The 15,506-nt window shown below is 48.3% G+C and overlaps 1 protein-coding gene across 1 annotated transcript in view; it reads right to left on the bottom strand.

The window, feature by feature from the left end:
- The window catches only part of Aco2 (aconitase 2), a 41,697-nt gene that overhangs the window by 8,639 nt on the left and 17,552 nt on the right, over positions 1-15,506 (bottom strand). The window contains exons 3-7 of the mRNA XM_032918399.1: positions 11,454-11,712; positions 7,041-7,133; positions 2,089-2,247; positions 1,747-1,897; positions 877-981 (exon numbers count right to left, since the gene is read on the bottom strand). Of these exons, the coding sequence (XP_032774290.1) occupies positions 877-981; positions 1,747-1,897; positions 2,089-2,247; positions 7,041-7,133; positions 11,454-11,712 (767 nt within the window). The remainder of the gene's footprint in view (positions 1-876; positions 982-1,746; positions 1,898-2,088; positions 2,248-7,040; positions 7,134-11,453; positions 11,713-15,506) is intronic.

The following is a 15,506-nucleotide window of genomic DNA, read 5'->3' as shown; positions in this document are numbered from 1 at the left end:
GCAGGTTCCAGGCAGTAACTAAGTCAACAGAGGGACAAATCCAACAGCACAGAATGCTGCCCTGCCCACCAGGAGCTAAGCCTCTTGAAGAGGCTGTCAGTCAAGAATGGGAAGACATGAGAGACACACAGGATATGGAAAAAGTTCTGGGATTACAAGCACACTCCACCACACAGTGTGTGAGAATAGAAAAACTGAGTTTCTCTGTGTAGCCCTGGCTGCCCTGGAACTCACTCTGTAGACCATGTTGGCCTTGAACTCAGAGATCTACCTGCTTTTGCCTACCCAGGGCTAGGTCTGAAAGTGTGCGCCACCACTCACTGGTAAGGAGCAGAATTTTTAAGAAGTCGCTGGATAAAAAGAGATAAAGGTACTCCAGATAGGACTCAGGAGGCTCTCTGTTTCTCGTGGTCTCTAACCTGTAGTACCTACCCATTCACCTTCACTCCCCTGCCTTACCAGGTTCTAGCCCTTGATTTCCTTGTCTGAGCTTCAAAGAAACCTACGAGAAGCTTTATAGTTGCTGGGGGAAGCTGGGAATCAATCAGAGAGCAGTTATCCAGAAGAGACCCATGTCACTTCCACAGCTTGTAGGGGACACCGGGGACTAGGCAAGAAAAGACTGGAATTCAGCCGCCTTTTCCTGTGAAACTGACATGGATAACCTGTAGCAGGGATGATTTGGGGGCCAGACCCTTTCATAAAGACATAATTAGGAGCCACCACACACACCTGGTTTGTCATCTACCTGCAGGGACTTCTGGGCCTCTGCAAGGCAGCCAGCCCAGGGATACCAGGCTAAGTACTCATGCCTTCAGGGCAGGTATCAGCATGGCTGTGTGCTCACCCTGCCCCCCCATCCCTCCGTGAGCTCACCTGCTCGGCCTGTCTTGCTCAGGTACTTTTTCATCCTGTGGTTGTAGGGGAACACTGATGTAGTGGCCCCAATTTCTGCACCCATGTTGCAAATTGTTGCCATGCCTGTGGAGAAACAGAGCCCAAAGCATGAGGCTACTAGGCAGCTAGACAGGGGGCCCCAGTGCCTGCCAGGTGGGCACATAGCTCTTCATACAATGAGCTACATCACTTCCTTCCTGGATACAAGGCCACCTAGCAACAGACACCCATCCCTCACAGCCCACGGCCAGCCTTCATAAGCAGAATTCTAGCTCAAAGTCTATCTTTCCTACTCAGCAGAAGAGATAGCCCTGTGTACTGAACATGCACATGACCAGCCACTGCTTAGAGTGGTTCTAGATCATAAAGAAATAAATGCTGGCAGCAATTTAGGTCTCGGACTGTCTGGAATTCTGCCCTGTTTCAGTCACACCAGGGTACTATGTAAATAATTTTTGGAGTTTGAACAATAAGAATGAAATAAATTGGGTACAGAACATATATATGCCTGTAGTCCTAACTACTTGGGAAGTACAGATATAAAGGCTGCTCAAACTCAGAAGGTTTTTGGGGTTTTTTGAGACAGGGTTTCTTGGTGTAGCCCTGCTTGCCCTGGAACTCACTCTGTAGACCAGACTGGCTTGAACTCAGATCTGCCTGCCTCTGCCTCCCTAGTGCTGGGATTTTACAGTGGTTTTCAGTTGTTCCATTAGATCAGCAGGTTGTTTCTAGCCTGGCCTTCATGTCTGCCCACACTGTTTGGACAGCCTCAGGGAAGGCCACTTGACTCCTGTTTTGGGTCCATGAGCTGTCCCAGAGGTAGGGACACTGTGGGGCTCCCGTCCTCACCCGTGCAGGAGATGGAGTCGACACCAGGCCCATGGTATTCCACAATGGCACCTGTGCCACCCTTCACTGTGAGGATGCCGGCCACTTTCAGGATCACATCTTTGGGTGAGGTCCAACCAGAGAGGGTGCCCGTCAACTTCACGCCAATCACCTGAAACAGTGGGCTAGACAAGTACAGGCACACCCAGCACGCTGCGCTCCAGGGAGGAGCCACGGGTGGAGCTGACATTCCTCACAGAAAGAATCGAGCCTGGCTCATCCATCCCGGACCCACAGTTCCTTATGTACTCCCACCAGCCTCCCTTCCAGCTGGGCTAGAGCAAGCTTTTCCCTTCCCCTCACCTTGGGACACTTCAGCTCCCAGGGGATCCCAGCCATGACATCCACAGCATCAGCACCCCCTACTCCAATGCAGATACCTCCCAGGCCACCCCCATTGGGGGTGTGGGAGTCAGTGCCAATCAGAAGAACTCCAGGGTATGCATAGTTTTCTAGAATGATCTGAAAAATAACCAAAGATCTTAAGCATAGAAGTCTTTTTTTTTTCTTTTTTTTTTCGGAGCTGGGGACCGAACCCAGGGCCTTGTGCTTGCTAGGTAAGCGCTCTACCACTGAGCTAAATCCCCAACCCAGCATAGAAGTCTTCAGAACAGAATTGAAGTTGGAACCACAAAAGGATATACAGGACCCCACTAACACCAGCCCACCCAGCCATGCCCAGGTGTTCTTCAAGGATGGGGTAGGGGCAGCCTCATTTAGGCTACACCTATGTGTTCAGGTGGTCCGATTCATGAACAGCTTTAATAGTTTCTACGGGGGTTGGGGATTTAGCTCAGTGGTAGAGCGCTTGCCTAGCAAGCGCAAGGCCCTGGGTTCGGTCCCCAGCTCCGAAAAAAAGAAAAGAAAAAAAAATAGTTTCTACGGTGTGACTTGGTTTGTAACTGCCTCCCCGTGCCTCAGTCTCCCCATCTATAGTAATAAAGTACTCAGGTCATCTTAACCTCAGGATGTGATAAGGACTGGACAAACTGGACTGTAGGAATGTGTCCTGTGAAGGGCCTGGAAAGAGCTCCTGACAGATTCTCAGCCCTATGATATGAACAGCCCAGGGTGGGTGGGTGGTCCTTCTCCCAGGCTTCTCAACAGGACAGACAGTTCTGTCAGGAACTGGTTTTAGTCCCCATAGGGTATTTAAATAAGCACTGAGATGCCAGGAGCTCTCCAGTATCTGAGAAGTGCACAGTCTGCCTCTCAGGCCTTCATACCCTGGAGTCATCACTCAGCCTGTTTGGCAGGGCTGCTCTACAAAGGCCCTTCCTAGCTGTGAAGGCCAGGGTATGAGTGCTCTCTAGAACACCGGGTAAGAAAGCAGGGGCAGTAACCCACATCAGTTCTACCCACGGTTCAGCTCCCTCCAAGGTGCTGGATTCTTGGGAGGGTCCTTCTGGGCTAAGTGTCCAGCCCACTTTGTGCCTGAGTTTTTAGCCCCCACCCCCACCCACTAGTTTTTGTGAGGCCTTGAGCAAGACACTTAACCTCTTGAGGCTTCAGCTTCGTCTTCTATACTAACAGCTGCCATCTCACTAGGCCACCGTGATGACTGAATGACATCATGTCATCCAGCTGGGAGAGGCAATATTTTATTATTTTGCAAGAGGATCCTTCACCTGGGGGTTCTGCTCATCTGCCTGGTGAAATTAGCCCACTCCTGGACACTAGGAAGAACAAGGGTGAGGAGAGCTGTGAGAGGCTCTACAAACTATCAGCACTGGATGTGGGCAGGGTCCCTACACTGTCACAGAAACCCGTCTCCACAGGAAGTGAGGCACCTGTCTACCCATGGACTTGGCATATCATGAAGGGCCTTCACCACTTGGAGACGGAGAAGGCTGGAAGGGCTGACACCTTCCTCAAGGTGGCATCTAGATGGACAGGGCCAGCCACCACCACTATTCATCTCCCTCCCTTTCACTTGCCTCAGCGAAGATGTGGGAGTAGCGATCCCCACAGACCCACAGGGTGAGAAGTAACCCATGAAGGTGAGTTACACAGACTTCATGGTGGTCAGCATGGTGTAGCCACACATGTAGTTACCATCCAAGAGGAGAGGTTGATGTAGACCTAGGATTACAGTACTCTCAACCTCGTGTAAATTGTCTAGTGTTGGTGGTGTTTAGCATCACAATGAAACAGCTGTGACAATGACCTCACCAATCTATGAATGTTGCTAGGTAAATGGGTTAAGGGTTGAAAAGTATATTTTGTCTGTTTGTTATGAGACAAGGTCCTGAATTGGGAACCTCCTCCTTCAGCTCCTAAGTGCTAAAATTATAGGCATGCACCAACACACCCAGCAGAAAAGTTTATTTTAGGTTGGACTAACATTTATAACATCACATTAGAAATTCAACCATCTATATACATAACACATACAAACACTGAGACCCAATTCTCTAGTCACCTGGCCCTATCTTCAGTGACACAATCCCTGTGCCTACCTGGCTCATGACATAGTGGAAGAGCACTGAGCATATTCTGGGAACAAAATTCAAAATGGCCCACAGCAGCTCACCTGGGGCCTGAGCACATGGTGTGGGAGACCGAGAGATTAAACAGGGAGAATAGAAAGCTACGCTGGGGGCTGGGGATTTAGCTCAGTGGTAGAGCGCTTACCTAGGGAAGCGCAAGGCCCTGGGTTCGGGTCCCCAGCCCCGAAAAAAAAAAAAAAAAAAAAAAAAAAAAAAGCTACGCTGTGGGGTTGGGGATTTAGCTCAGTGGTAGAGCACTTGCCTAGCAAGCACAAGGCCCTGGGTTCGGGTCCCCAGCTCAAAAAAAAGAAAAAAAAAAAAAAAAAAAAAAAAAAAGCTACGCTGTAGAGGAGCAGGGTCTGCCAGATCAACAGGGACAAGGGATGGGGTTCCCTGGAAAGAAAGATGACCGAGGGACAGAAAGGTAAAGCCACACGAGACTCACGTGGTGTGGTGGTTTGAATAATAACAGGCCCCATAGGCCCACAGGCTGGAATGCTAGTCACCAGTAAGAGGCACTATTTGAAAAGATGAAAAGGACCAGGAGGTGTGGTCTTGTTGGAGGAAGTGTGTCATTGGGATGGGTGGGCTTTGAGGTTTCAAAAACCCATGCCAAGGCCAGAGTCTTGATCTCTGTCTAGGGACCAGACTGTAGATCTTAGCTACTGCTCCAGCATCCGCCTACGTGCTACCCTGCTTCCTGTCATGATGACAATGGACTGAACCTCTGAGGCCATGAGCCAGCCCCAATCAACAGTTCTAACAGTTGCCTTGGTCATGGTGTCTCTTCACAACAGTAGCACAGCAACTGAAACACATGGTTCCTGGAAATGTTTTTAAGATTCATGCTGAATGCTTAATCGGTGGCAAAGGGCAGGTACACTCAGCCACCACTCACAGCTCCACACTTTGGCTTAAGAGCTGCTGAAGAGGCCTAGGCCTGTGACCTAAACGGAATGGGGGATACCTGGATTGGGGTGCCCTCCATATCAAAGGCTAATAACCAAGGGTAGGTCCATCTGTCTTTATGCCCCACTGCAGAGACACACTCTGGTCCTTACAGACTGTATGCCATGCAACCCTGGCAGACCTGTCCTAAAGGGCAATGCAGTAATCCATTCTTAGCTCTGGTCTCAGAGATGGGCACAGCCAGGGGCCTAAGCACAGTCAGCCTGACTCAGCTCCTCTATTAGGAAGCAGGTATCAAGGCCTGGGATGGATGTAGGGAGAAGTCACCTTGGAATCGCAGAAGAGATACCATACAGGATGGATGGCTAATAGACATGGACCAGGCTGGTTCTCAACAACTCCCTTTATGGACAGAAAGTAGTACCTCCCTCAAATACACACAGGCAACAATTTTGTTTTTTTGTTTTTTGAGTCAAGGCCTTAACCTGTAGTCCACTCTGGCCTTAAACTCACAAAGATCTACCAGCCTCTGCCCCTCCAATATTGGGATGAAAGGTGTGTGCCATCCTGCCTGGCTGACTTTTATTTTTCTGAGAAAGGGTTTCACATTGTGGGTCAGGCTCTTTAGAATTCAGCTTTGTAGCCCAGGATGCCTTCAAGCTCACAACCTCTTGCTACAGCCTCGTGAATGCTGGGTTTACAGTGTGCCGACCACACATGGCTTTATGAACCAAATTATGTCCTGAATTAAACACCATTTGCGTTGGACTTTCAGTACCTCCATCCTGCAGAGTTCCACTGGAAAAGCAACTAAGCAGTGCTCCCTGTTGCTACAGGTGGCAGAACATCATGGCAGAGAGAACACCACGGTGGAGCAGGGCACTCCCTCAGGCCCACATCCCTAGTGCACAACTCTCCAGGAGGCTCTCACTGGGTGAGGGCATTAAGCTCTGCCTTACTTTCCTCATTTCCAAAGTATGTTATAATAAAACCTCTTACTTCACAAGGTCATGATAAGTACTAGTGAGTTAATATCTTGATAATTTTTTTTTGTATCATGGGAAATAGCTCAACTGGCACAGTGCTTGCTGTGCATTCAATACCCCAGCATCACAAAAAATTATAATTGTTTTTTATTTTAAAAATACTTTTGGGCTGGGGACTTAGCTCAGTGGTAGAGCGCTTACCTAGGAAGCGCAAGGCCCTGGGTTCGGTCCCCAGCTCTGAAAAAAAAAAAAAAAAAAAAAAGAACCAAAAAAAAAAAAAAAAAATACTTTTAGGGGTTGGGATTTAGCTCAGTGGTAGAGCACTTGCCTAGGAAGCACAAGGCCCTGGGTTCGGTCCCCAGCTCCGAATAAAAGAACCAATAAATAAACAAACAAACAAACAAACAAACAAACAAACAAACTTTTAGATTTACTTATGTATATGAACATTCTGTTCCCATGTGTGTCTGCACACCTCATGAATACCTGGTGCCTGTGGAAGTCACAATAGGACTTTGCATCTCCTAGATCAGCTACCTGCACAACTGGACTTAACACTTATGAGACAAATGATACACACAAGAACATGTTAATGCGTGTAGCTCAGTAGTACACCCAGGATTCCCCAATGCCATATAAAGGACTACAAGTATGAATCCAACTTCTATCCCTTCCTCCAAGCATGTTCTCAAGCATTGTAAACTGCCATTGTATAATTCTAACCCCAGTACCCAGGATAACATGGCCACCAGCACTCTTGCTCAGCTCTCCCAAGCCTCAAGTCACCAGCAGGCCTGGAACATGCTGTCCCATTACCAGAGTGCAATCTGCGCTTGGGACCCTTATAAAGGCAAGCTTAGCTGTGCATTACCTGGTGAATGATTCCAGATCCAGGCCTCCAGAAGCCCACACCATACTTGGCACCGGCAGTTGCCAGGAAATTATATACTTCCTGGTTTATGTCCTATTAAAACAAATCAATAACCAGAGCATCAGTTTGATCTGGGATGACGTCACACTCTGCACTCCCTCTCCCAAGGCAATGACATGCTGTACTGTGAAGACAAGTCTTCTCTTACAGGGCTTCTAAAAATAATTCCAGTGGGCTTGGCCACTGGCCTGCGGTTTCAGCTGGCGGGCCCAGGGAGAAAGACAGGGGAGTAAACTGCTCCAGTTCTATGACACCTGGCCAGAAAGGTAATTTGGGAACAAGTTTCTGCCTTGCTCTGTGCCTCAGTTTCCTTGTAGAAGTAATATGGTAGGATAACTGCCAATGGCTTGTGGGGCACTCAAGTCTCTAGTGGGGGCCAATAACAAAGGGATATGCCATGTCTACAAAAGTACACAGGGTGACCAGGACTATCAAAGGGAAACAAGGGGACTAAGAGGACATCTTAGTTTAGTTTCTTCACTGTCTAGACTGTCAGCTAACACTTATTGACTGCAAATAATAGTGTGGTAAACAGACCCATAACCTACAACCCACGTAGGAAGTGGGGACAAGACTGCTGTCAAATCGACTTTAGAGATGGAAAACCAGAGGCTCCAGTGAGGCCTGTCCATCTACAGACCTGGAGAATCCTGACAGAATCCAAAGCTGTTGCCTCTGCAAAGGGTATAAGATTTAACCCGTGAGCACCTGTGAGCACGCAGTAGGTGTGCAGTTACTGGGTAAGGTGGTTTTACAGGGCCTACCCGGCTGCACCACTGATCTGAGAAGGATGGGATCTAATATTCCCATTCAGCCTGCATTTGAAGACCAACTTTATATAAGGAAACACGACCATGGACACATGAGACAGACCAGTGACAAGGGGAGCAGCAAGCACCATGGTGGACTCTAGTGTTGAAAGGAGGTCCACACGATAAAAAACCTGACACCAATTTCATTTAAACTCCAACCAGCCAGTTCATTCATCCGAGAGTCCACGTAGTTCTCCAGGTGAAAGAATGACAGGCAAGCTGTGTGACCAGAGAGACCCCTTCCTTATTAATAATTAACATATTGGCCTTGTCTTTTACAAATCAGTTACTTGTGAAACTGGGACACAGGGCAGTAGGGTGGGTGCATTTGTATGTTTGTGAGAGGGTGGGTATTCCACAAATGACACTGAAACAGTCTGGAACTTTCTCTGGCTCTGTGATTCTAGATAGAACACTACTTGTCTGTGGGCTAGAGATTATAAACACATGCGGAACTGACAATATCAATCCCTTTCTAAATCTTCATGTCTCTGATATTCAGGTTGAAAGTAAGCCATAGCAGTAGTAAGAATTAAGAACTTTAAGAGACTTTGCCCTCAGGAATGCAAGTTAACACTGTGACCGTGGAGTGGCTTCATAAAAAGGAGTTAAGGCCTGCCTGGTCTTCCTGACTCACCCACATTTGCTTGCCTCCCACCTATGACAGCACAAAGGTTCCTGCCAGGTGCCTTGAACTTTCCATCCTTCAGAATAGAGACAAAATGAACTAGAATATATAATTTCCCTCATCTCTGATGTCCTGTTAGGGCAGCAGAAAACTAAGACTAAGGCAGGGTCTACCCATGACTCTAGGATGGCAGGAACAGCCTTTGCCTGCCTGTCTTGTCTTCTGTTTTCCCACAGGACTCAAGTTTGCAGACCCCTTTTCATTGTATAAGTTTAGTTTCTTTCTGTCTTTGGGCCATTTTATACTCAACACTCATTCATTGTGTTTGTTTGTTTAGAGGGAGGGTAGTGTGAGAAGGGGCCGTCCGTCTGTCCATCTATCTATCTATCCATCCACCCATCCATCCATCCAACCAGGGTGAGACAGGGTCAAGGGGTCATAAGGTCCATGCTGGTCTCAAACTGACTGTAAAGCAGGGAAGGATTTTGAACTCTTGATTCCCACCTCTCAGGTACTAGAATTACAGCCATGTTCCACCACCAAGGCCTTTGCCAATCGGTCTGGAATTCCTTCCTCCAGTTATCTGTTTAGGTGTCAACTTACAGCCTATCCTCAAGGGCTCCCAGCGTGTTCCCAAATCTCAATCAAACCCCTGTTCTTATAATTTACAGAGCTGGGCTGGAGAGATGGCTCAGTGGTTAGAGTACCAACTGCTCTTCCAGAGGTCCTGAGTTCAATTCCCACCAACCACATGGTGGCTCACAACCATCTGTATCGGGATCTGATGCCCTCTTCTGGTGTGTCTGAAGACAATGTATTTACGAAAAACAAATAAATAGATTTTTAAAAAGAATAATTTGGGGTTGGGGATTTAGCTCAGTGGTAGAGCGCTTGCCTAGCAAACGCAAGGCCCTGGGTTCGATCCCCAGCTCCGGAAAAAAAAAAAAAAAAAAAAGAATAATTTACAGAGCCTGCACATCCTCTTCCCTTGCCATGACCATCCTCCCTATAGAACTCTGTGAGAAGACCACGCCCACCTAGTTCCCACTTGACAGTTCCTTCTACAGCACTTAACACATAATGAACAGTCAGTAAACATTTGTTGAATACAAGAAGCGATGAGATCTACAATCTGTGGTTTATGAATCACATCTGTACCACACAGGTAGTCCTGCTGGGGAAATTTTCTCAGGGTCCCTGGTCTGTGCAGCTTCTGATCCAGCAAAGACATGTAAATGATCACCCCTTCACAGCTATGGAAGTTGCAAGTCTGTAGAAAGGGCTCGATTTCAGCTGAGTGGAAAGCTCCACTGTCCCCCTAGGACACCATGGGTGGGTAAGGGTGGAGAAAGGCCAGAATGGGAAGACTGGCTGCTCTCAGAGCTTCCCAAGGGTAGGCTGACCACGATACTCCAAGCACTTTCAATCACATGCTCTGCTCTGGGCCAGCTGGGCCTTAGGCCTGCCAGCATTCACTTCTCACCAATGCCCCACAAAGAAAACCACTCCCATTGCCAGGGTCGGGAGCAGCAAGACTCAGGGTTGGGAGGGAGAAGCCAGATCTGAGAGTAGCACATAGAAAGGTATCATAAGCTTGGATGCTTAGGAAAAGGAGCACAAACTAGATTTCATGGTAAATGGGAATCCAGTGCTGAGTGGCAGTTTCAGAGGCACAAAGCCTGGAAGAGGGCTATCAGCATTCAGCTCTACAGTGGGAACAAGACAGGGCCTACAACTCCTACAGCTGTGACATTCAATTCTGTGTTGCTACACATGAGGAGCTCCACCCTTTCCCGCATCAAATTCCCATAGGCCAGAAGAGAGCAGGAGAGAATGTATGTGACACAGACAGATCTATGAAGGTGGACTGTCAGGACAGAAAGGACTCCACTCCAGAACCAGCAGCATGGACCAGCATGAACCAGCAGCATGTACCTGGGTCCGCAGTGCTTCCATTTTGTTTCCTTTGTGTTGGCTCCGGAAACAGGCTTCTCTGTGTAGCCCCGGCTGTCCTAGAACTCACTATGTACAACAGGCTGAGCTTGAATTGAGACCCTCCTGCCTCTGCCTCCCAAGTGCTGGGATTAAAGGTGTGTACCATCATTGTCAAAAACTTATTTCTTTATTACCATAAAAGTGTGAGTGTGTGAGTATGTGTGTGCGTGTGTAAGAGTGTGTGTGTGCGGGGTTGGGGATTTAGCTCAGTGGTAGAGCGCTTGCCTAGCAAGCACAAGGCCCTGGGTTCGGTCCCCAGCTCCGAAAAAAAGAAAAGAAAAGAAAAAAAAAGAGTGAGTGTGTGTGTGCACGTGTGTGCGTGTGTATGAGTGTGAGTGTGTGAGTGTGTGAGTGTGTTTGTGTGTGCGTATGTATGTGTGTGCGTATGTGTGAGTGTGTTTGTGTGTGTGTGTGTGTGTGTGTGTGTGTGAGAGAGTGTGAGTGTGTACGTGTGTGTTCTTGAATGTAGGTTCTGCCAGAGGCCGAGGTATCAGATATCCTTGGAGCTAGGGTTACAGGTGGTTGTGAGCTGTCTGATGTGGGTTCTGGGAACCAACTCAGACTCTGAAGAACATCACCCCAGCCCAGCCCAGCCCAGCAGCATTTTCTAACAGAAGAGAATGTTTTCTGGGCTAACACTAGGGACAAACGGTTAATTTTCTAACATCTTCACATCAGATTTCACTTCTCATATTAGGAAGAATTAAAAGCAAGCCTTAAAAGTGTGTGAGCCCTCAGGGTTGGGGACCGGCTCAGTGGTGGAGCACCTGCCTGTCACACATGAGGTCCATCCTCAGACCGTTGGGGGCCATGGGAAGACGACAAGCAGAGCGGCATCAGTGCCTTGGCATTTTGCAACATGGGCTCTTTCTCCCTTCCCCCGCCTCACACCCAGCCACCAGCCCTCCTGGGGCTCACCTTGGCCCGGCGCAGGTCTTTCTCACCCCCAAGCTGGGCCTCAATCAGATGATCACAGTGGATGGTTGATGGCACAGCCACCTTGGGCAGCCCACTGCTAATAAACTGTAGCATAGCCATCTGGGCTGTTGCATCCTGCATGGCCACCCGGTCGGGCCGCAAACGCAGGTATGTCTTTCCCCGCTCGATCTCCTGGTTGGCTGGGTCATCCAGGTGTCCATACACAATCTTCTCCGAGAGAGTAAGAGGCCGGTTCAACCTGTGGGCAGAAAGAAGGCAGTGGCTTTGTGCCTCACCCAGCACAGCCATCACAGAGCATCTGCATGAAGGCCCACTGGGGCGGGACCAAACAGTGCTGTTCTGCACAGGATCTCCAGGACACAGGAAGTTCCTGGCATTTATGATTATTTGAAGAACAAGTGAACATCAGCATCATGGGAGGCGGACTCAGGGATCAGGATTTTCAAATTATCCTGAGCTATGCAGCAAGCTCAAGACTAGCTTGGGTTACGTAAAGCCCTGCTTAAAAAAAAAAAATCAAAACAACACAAAACAGTCAACATAAACAAACATACAAAATAAGAGGCCTAGTGTTTTCAAAGAGTATTTGCTTTTGTACTACACTAGTGTACTATCTAGCAGGTGCCTATCCACATCCACAATCTCATCAGACGTCAATTATGTTCTTGGTATCTAGTAAAGCCATCCAAAGGACACAGGCTCGGCAGACAGACATTAACAGCCTCAGCCTGCGTCTTGGACCCCTCCACTCAGCTTGTCCCAGCACTAGGCACGGATGTCCACTGCACACAGGACGCCCGCTTCCCTACTGCTTGAGAGGCTTCCCTGCCAGTCTCATGAGCATCCAACAGGGAAGTGCGGCTGCCAGCCTCCACTCCACCGCACCCTTAGGCTGCTTTCCTAGATCCCAATCTCCCTGGAGGTCCATGGCTCCTTTCTACAGAAAGATAAATAAGGGAATCGAGCCAATCCCTCAGACAGGCACAGACTCTGCCAGGACTCAAGTGCTCCCTGCTCACCAGTGTGCCACCCACTAGACCAAAGTCAACTCACTGCCTACTCACACAACCCAGCAGCCACCTCCCCACCCTTCCTCCCACCATTCCAGAAACTGTAGATGAACTTGAGACTGCCTAGGAAGCACCAGAGCTCACCTCAGCCAAAGGTCGTGCTCTGTCATTCCAGGACAGAGTCAGAAGCTCAGAGTTTCTACCTGACCCTGTCGCTAAGCACCAAAGCACCAAATTAACAAACTGGCTTCCTCTAGAGCCCCTTAAAGCACAGGGCTAGAGACAAAAGCTTATACTAACAGCGTTTCCTTGGTTTTAAGACTTGGCTTCTAACTCATGGCTGTCTTTCTGTCTCAGGCCCCTGAGTTCTGGGAGCAAAGGCATGTGCTACTGCTGCCTGGCTCTTTGTTTTCAAGACAGAGAACGTTCTCCACAGCTTAGTCTAGCCTCCAACTCATGATCCTCACGCCTCAGTCTTCTGCCTCAGCATTCTCAATGCTGGCATTGAAGCATACACTACTATACCTGGCCATTTGTGTGTGTGACTGTGTGTGTTTTTTTTTTTTTTTTTTTTTTTTTTTTTTGGTTCTTTTTTTTCGGAGCTGGGGACCGAACCCAGGGCCTTGCACTTCCTAGGCAAGCGCTCTACCACTGAGCCAAATCCCCAACCCCATGTGTCGTGTTTTAATTTAAAGATTATTTATTATTTTATGTGCATGGGTGTCTGTGTATATGTGTGCATCGTGTGTACATGCAAAACCCAAAGTGGCCAGAAGAGGGTGTGATATTGGATCTTCTTGAACTGAAGTTACAAGTGACTGTGAGCTGCTATGTGGGTTCTGGGAACCAAACTTGGGATCTCTAGAAGGGCAATAAGTGCTTAACTCTCTCCAGCCCCTTTGCTCTGTTCTTTTTTTTGGGGGGGGGGGGGAGAAGGAGGGGGGGGAAGGAGTTTACTTTATATCCCAGGTTGGCCTCAAGCTCTAAGAACCAAGTATCTCAACTTCTTGAGTATTAGAATTACAGGTACACTAGAATTTGCAGACACCTGTCACCAAGCTTGGCATCGTTCTCGTTTTCAAACAGCTTTATTACAGTAGGACACAGTAGCTCTGTACTCTCAGCATTCAGGAGGCTAAGGTGACAGAACTGCCAGAAGTATAAGCTGAGCCTGAACAGTAGGGCTGGTCAGGGCCACAGAGCAAGACTCCACCCTCCTCAAACAAACAAAGACGTCCTGAGAGACAGCTTTACTGAGGTGTAATAGACTGAAAAGCCGCATACAGGGTCTATGTTTTGGGGCTGGGAAGTAAGTGGCTCAGATGCAGAACGGCAGCTGCTAGGACCTTAATTTGGTTCTCACCACCACACACAAACATACTAGAACTATCTGCTCACTCCTTAAGTCCTTCTCTGCCTCTGGTAATAACCCCCAGCCCATTCCCAGTCCACCACGATCCCCATTCTGTTACTGAAGGTCAGTGTTATGTTATTAAAGTCCTAAATTCTGGGATTTTGAAAAAGATGTATTGTTTATATGTGTGTGCAAACAGGTATCTGCAGAGGCCAAAGGACTGCAGATGCCCTGGAATCAGAGTCACAGTAGGTGATGCCAGGAACTGAACTTGGGTGCCTCTAGAAGAGAACACTAAACCATCTCTCCAGTCCCTACTCTTAGGATTTCCTAAGCACTTCATGCGTGTAACTCATTTACACTCACAGTGCAGATGAGGGAACTGAGGTACTAGGAGGGAAAGCGAGTTCTCCCAGGTCAAAGCTGTAGTACAAAACTAGATGCAAGGAGCCAGCAGAGTGTGCTGCCAGTGCTCTCACGCTGACACTGCTGGAAACAACACTGCTGTTGCCAGCATGACTCAGCAGGAAGCATGGACCCTTCCTTCTCCTCTACCTGCCTGGGCCCCATCTCCTAACCTCAGTCCCCGAAGCCCTTGAACTGAGAGCCCTAGCTGTTCAGCACAACAGCTCAACTGGCAGTTTTAAGAATCTCTAGGTCTGCTTCATGAGAGTCGCCAGTAAAACAGCAAGGCTTGGCCCTTTGCAGCAGCATATCCCAGGCAGGTGGGTGGCAATGACTCACTGTATAGAATACAGCCTCCCTTTCTGGGCTCAAGAGAGCCGAAAAATAGCACTAAGACCTTGAAAGCAAATGCCTGAAATACTATTTAACAAAACAAAAACCAGCCTGACACTGGGTTGGTGAGACTTCCTTCACACAGTGAGCTCAGTGTGAGCCGAGATGAACCCACACTAGCAGAATAATCCAAGATGGACACCTGACAGTGAGCAAACCTGGGGCAGCTCATCTCCACTTCTTCTGATTGAGGGTGACTTGGCTTCTCTAGGTTTATCTGTCCCTTTGTTCTTTGGGTGTTGTTCTGGTGTATTCTGTTGCTGGAAACAGTCTGACCCTACTGTCAAAGGCACAGGAGGAGGAAGGGGTCCCCTGGCAACGCTCTGCCTTCTTTAAGGCTCTTAGACTAGCTTGAGCTTCCTTAGTTTTTGTGGATGCAGTCACAACCATTGTGAGCTCATGTTTGGTCAAGACGCATGACATGCATGTTTGAAATTCTCAAAAAGAAAAATCCTTCAGAATAAACTTCCAGAAGAGCCTCGTCTCCACTGTTTCTGTCATGGTTTTCAACCCTGGCACTACCTACACTTGGGCCAGGTGACTCTGCTGTAAGGCTATCCTGTGCACGGTGGGTTTAGTGGTGTCGTCGGTCTCTACCCACTATGCAGGTAGTGATAACAACCCTCTCATTCTGTAAAGATAACCAAAAATGTCTACACATTGCTGAGCATCTCTTAAGCGCAAAATCAAACTCTCTGAGGACAGACAATTGGTTGGTTTACGGCAACAACAAGAACAGAGCAGCCTTTTCCAGTTACCTGAACCACACAGATAGTTATCAGAATTCTCTGATTAACACAGAGTTGAAAAAAAATGTGTGTGTGTGTGGGGGGGAAGCGGCGCATGCTAGAGAGACAGCTCAGCGGTTAA

Source organism: Rattus rattus, chromosome 1 (genome assembly GCF_011064425.1).
Source record: "Rattus rattus isolate New Zealand chromosome 1, Rrattus_CSIRO_v1, whole genome shotgun sequence".
In the NCBI taxonomy this organism is placed as follows: Eukaryota; Metazoa; Chordata; class Mammalia; order Rodentia; family Muridae; genus Rattus; species Rattus rattus.
Note: the sequence above shows the minus strand (reverse complement) of the source record. Positions and strands in the feature narration are given on the sequence as shown.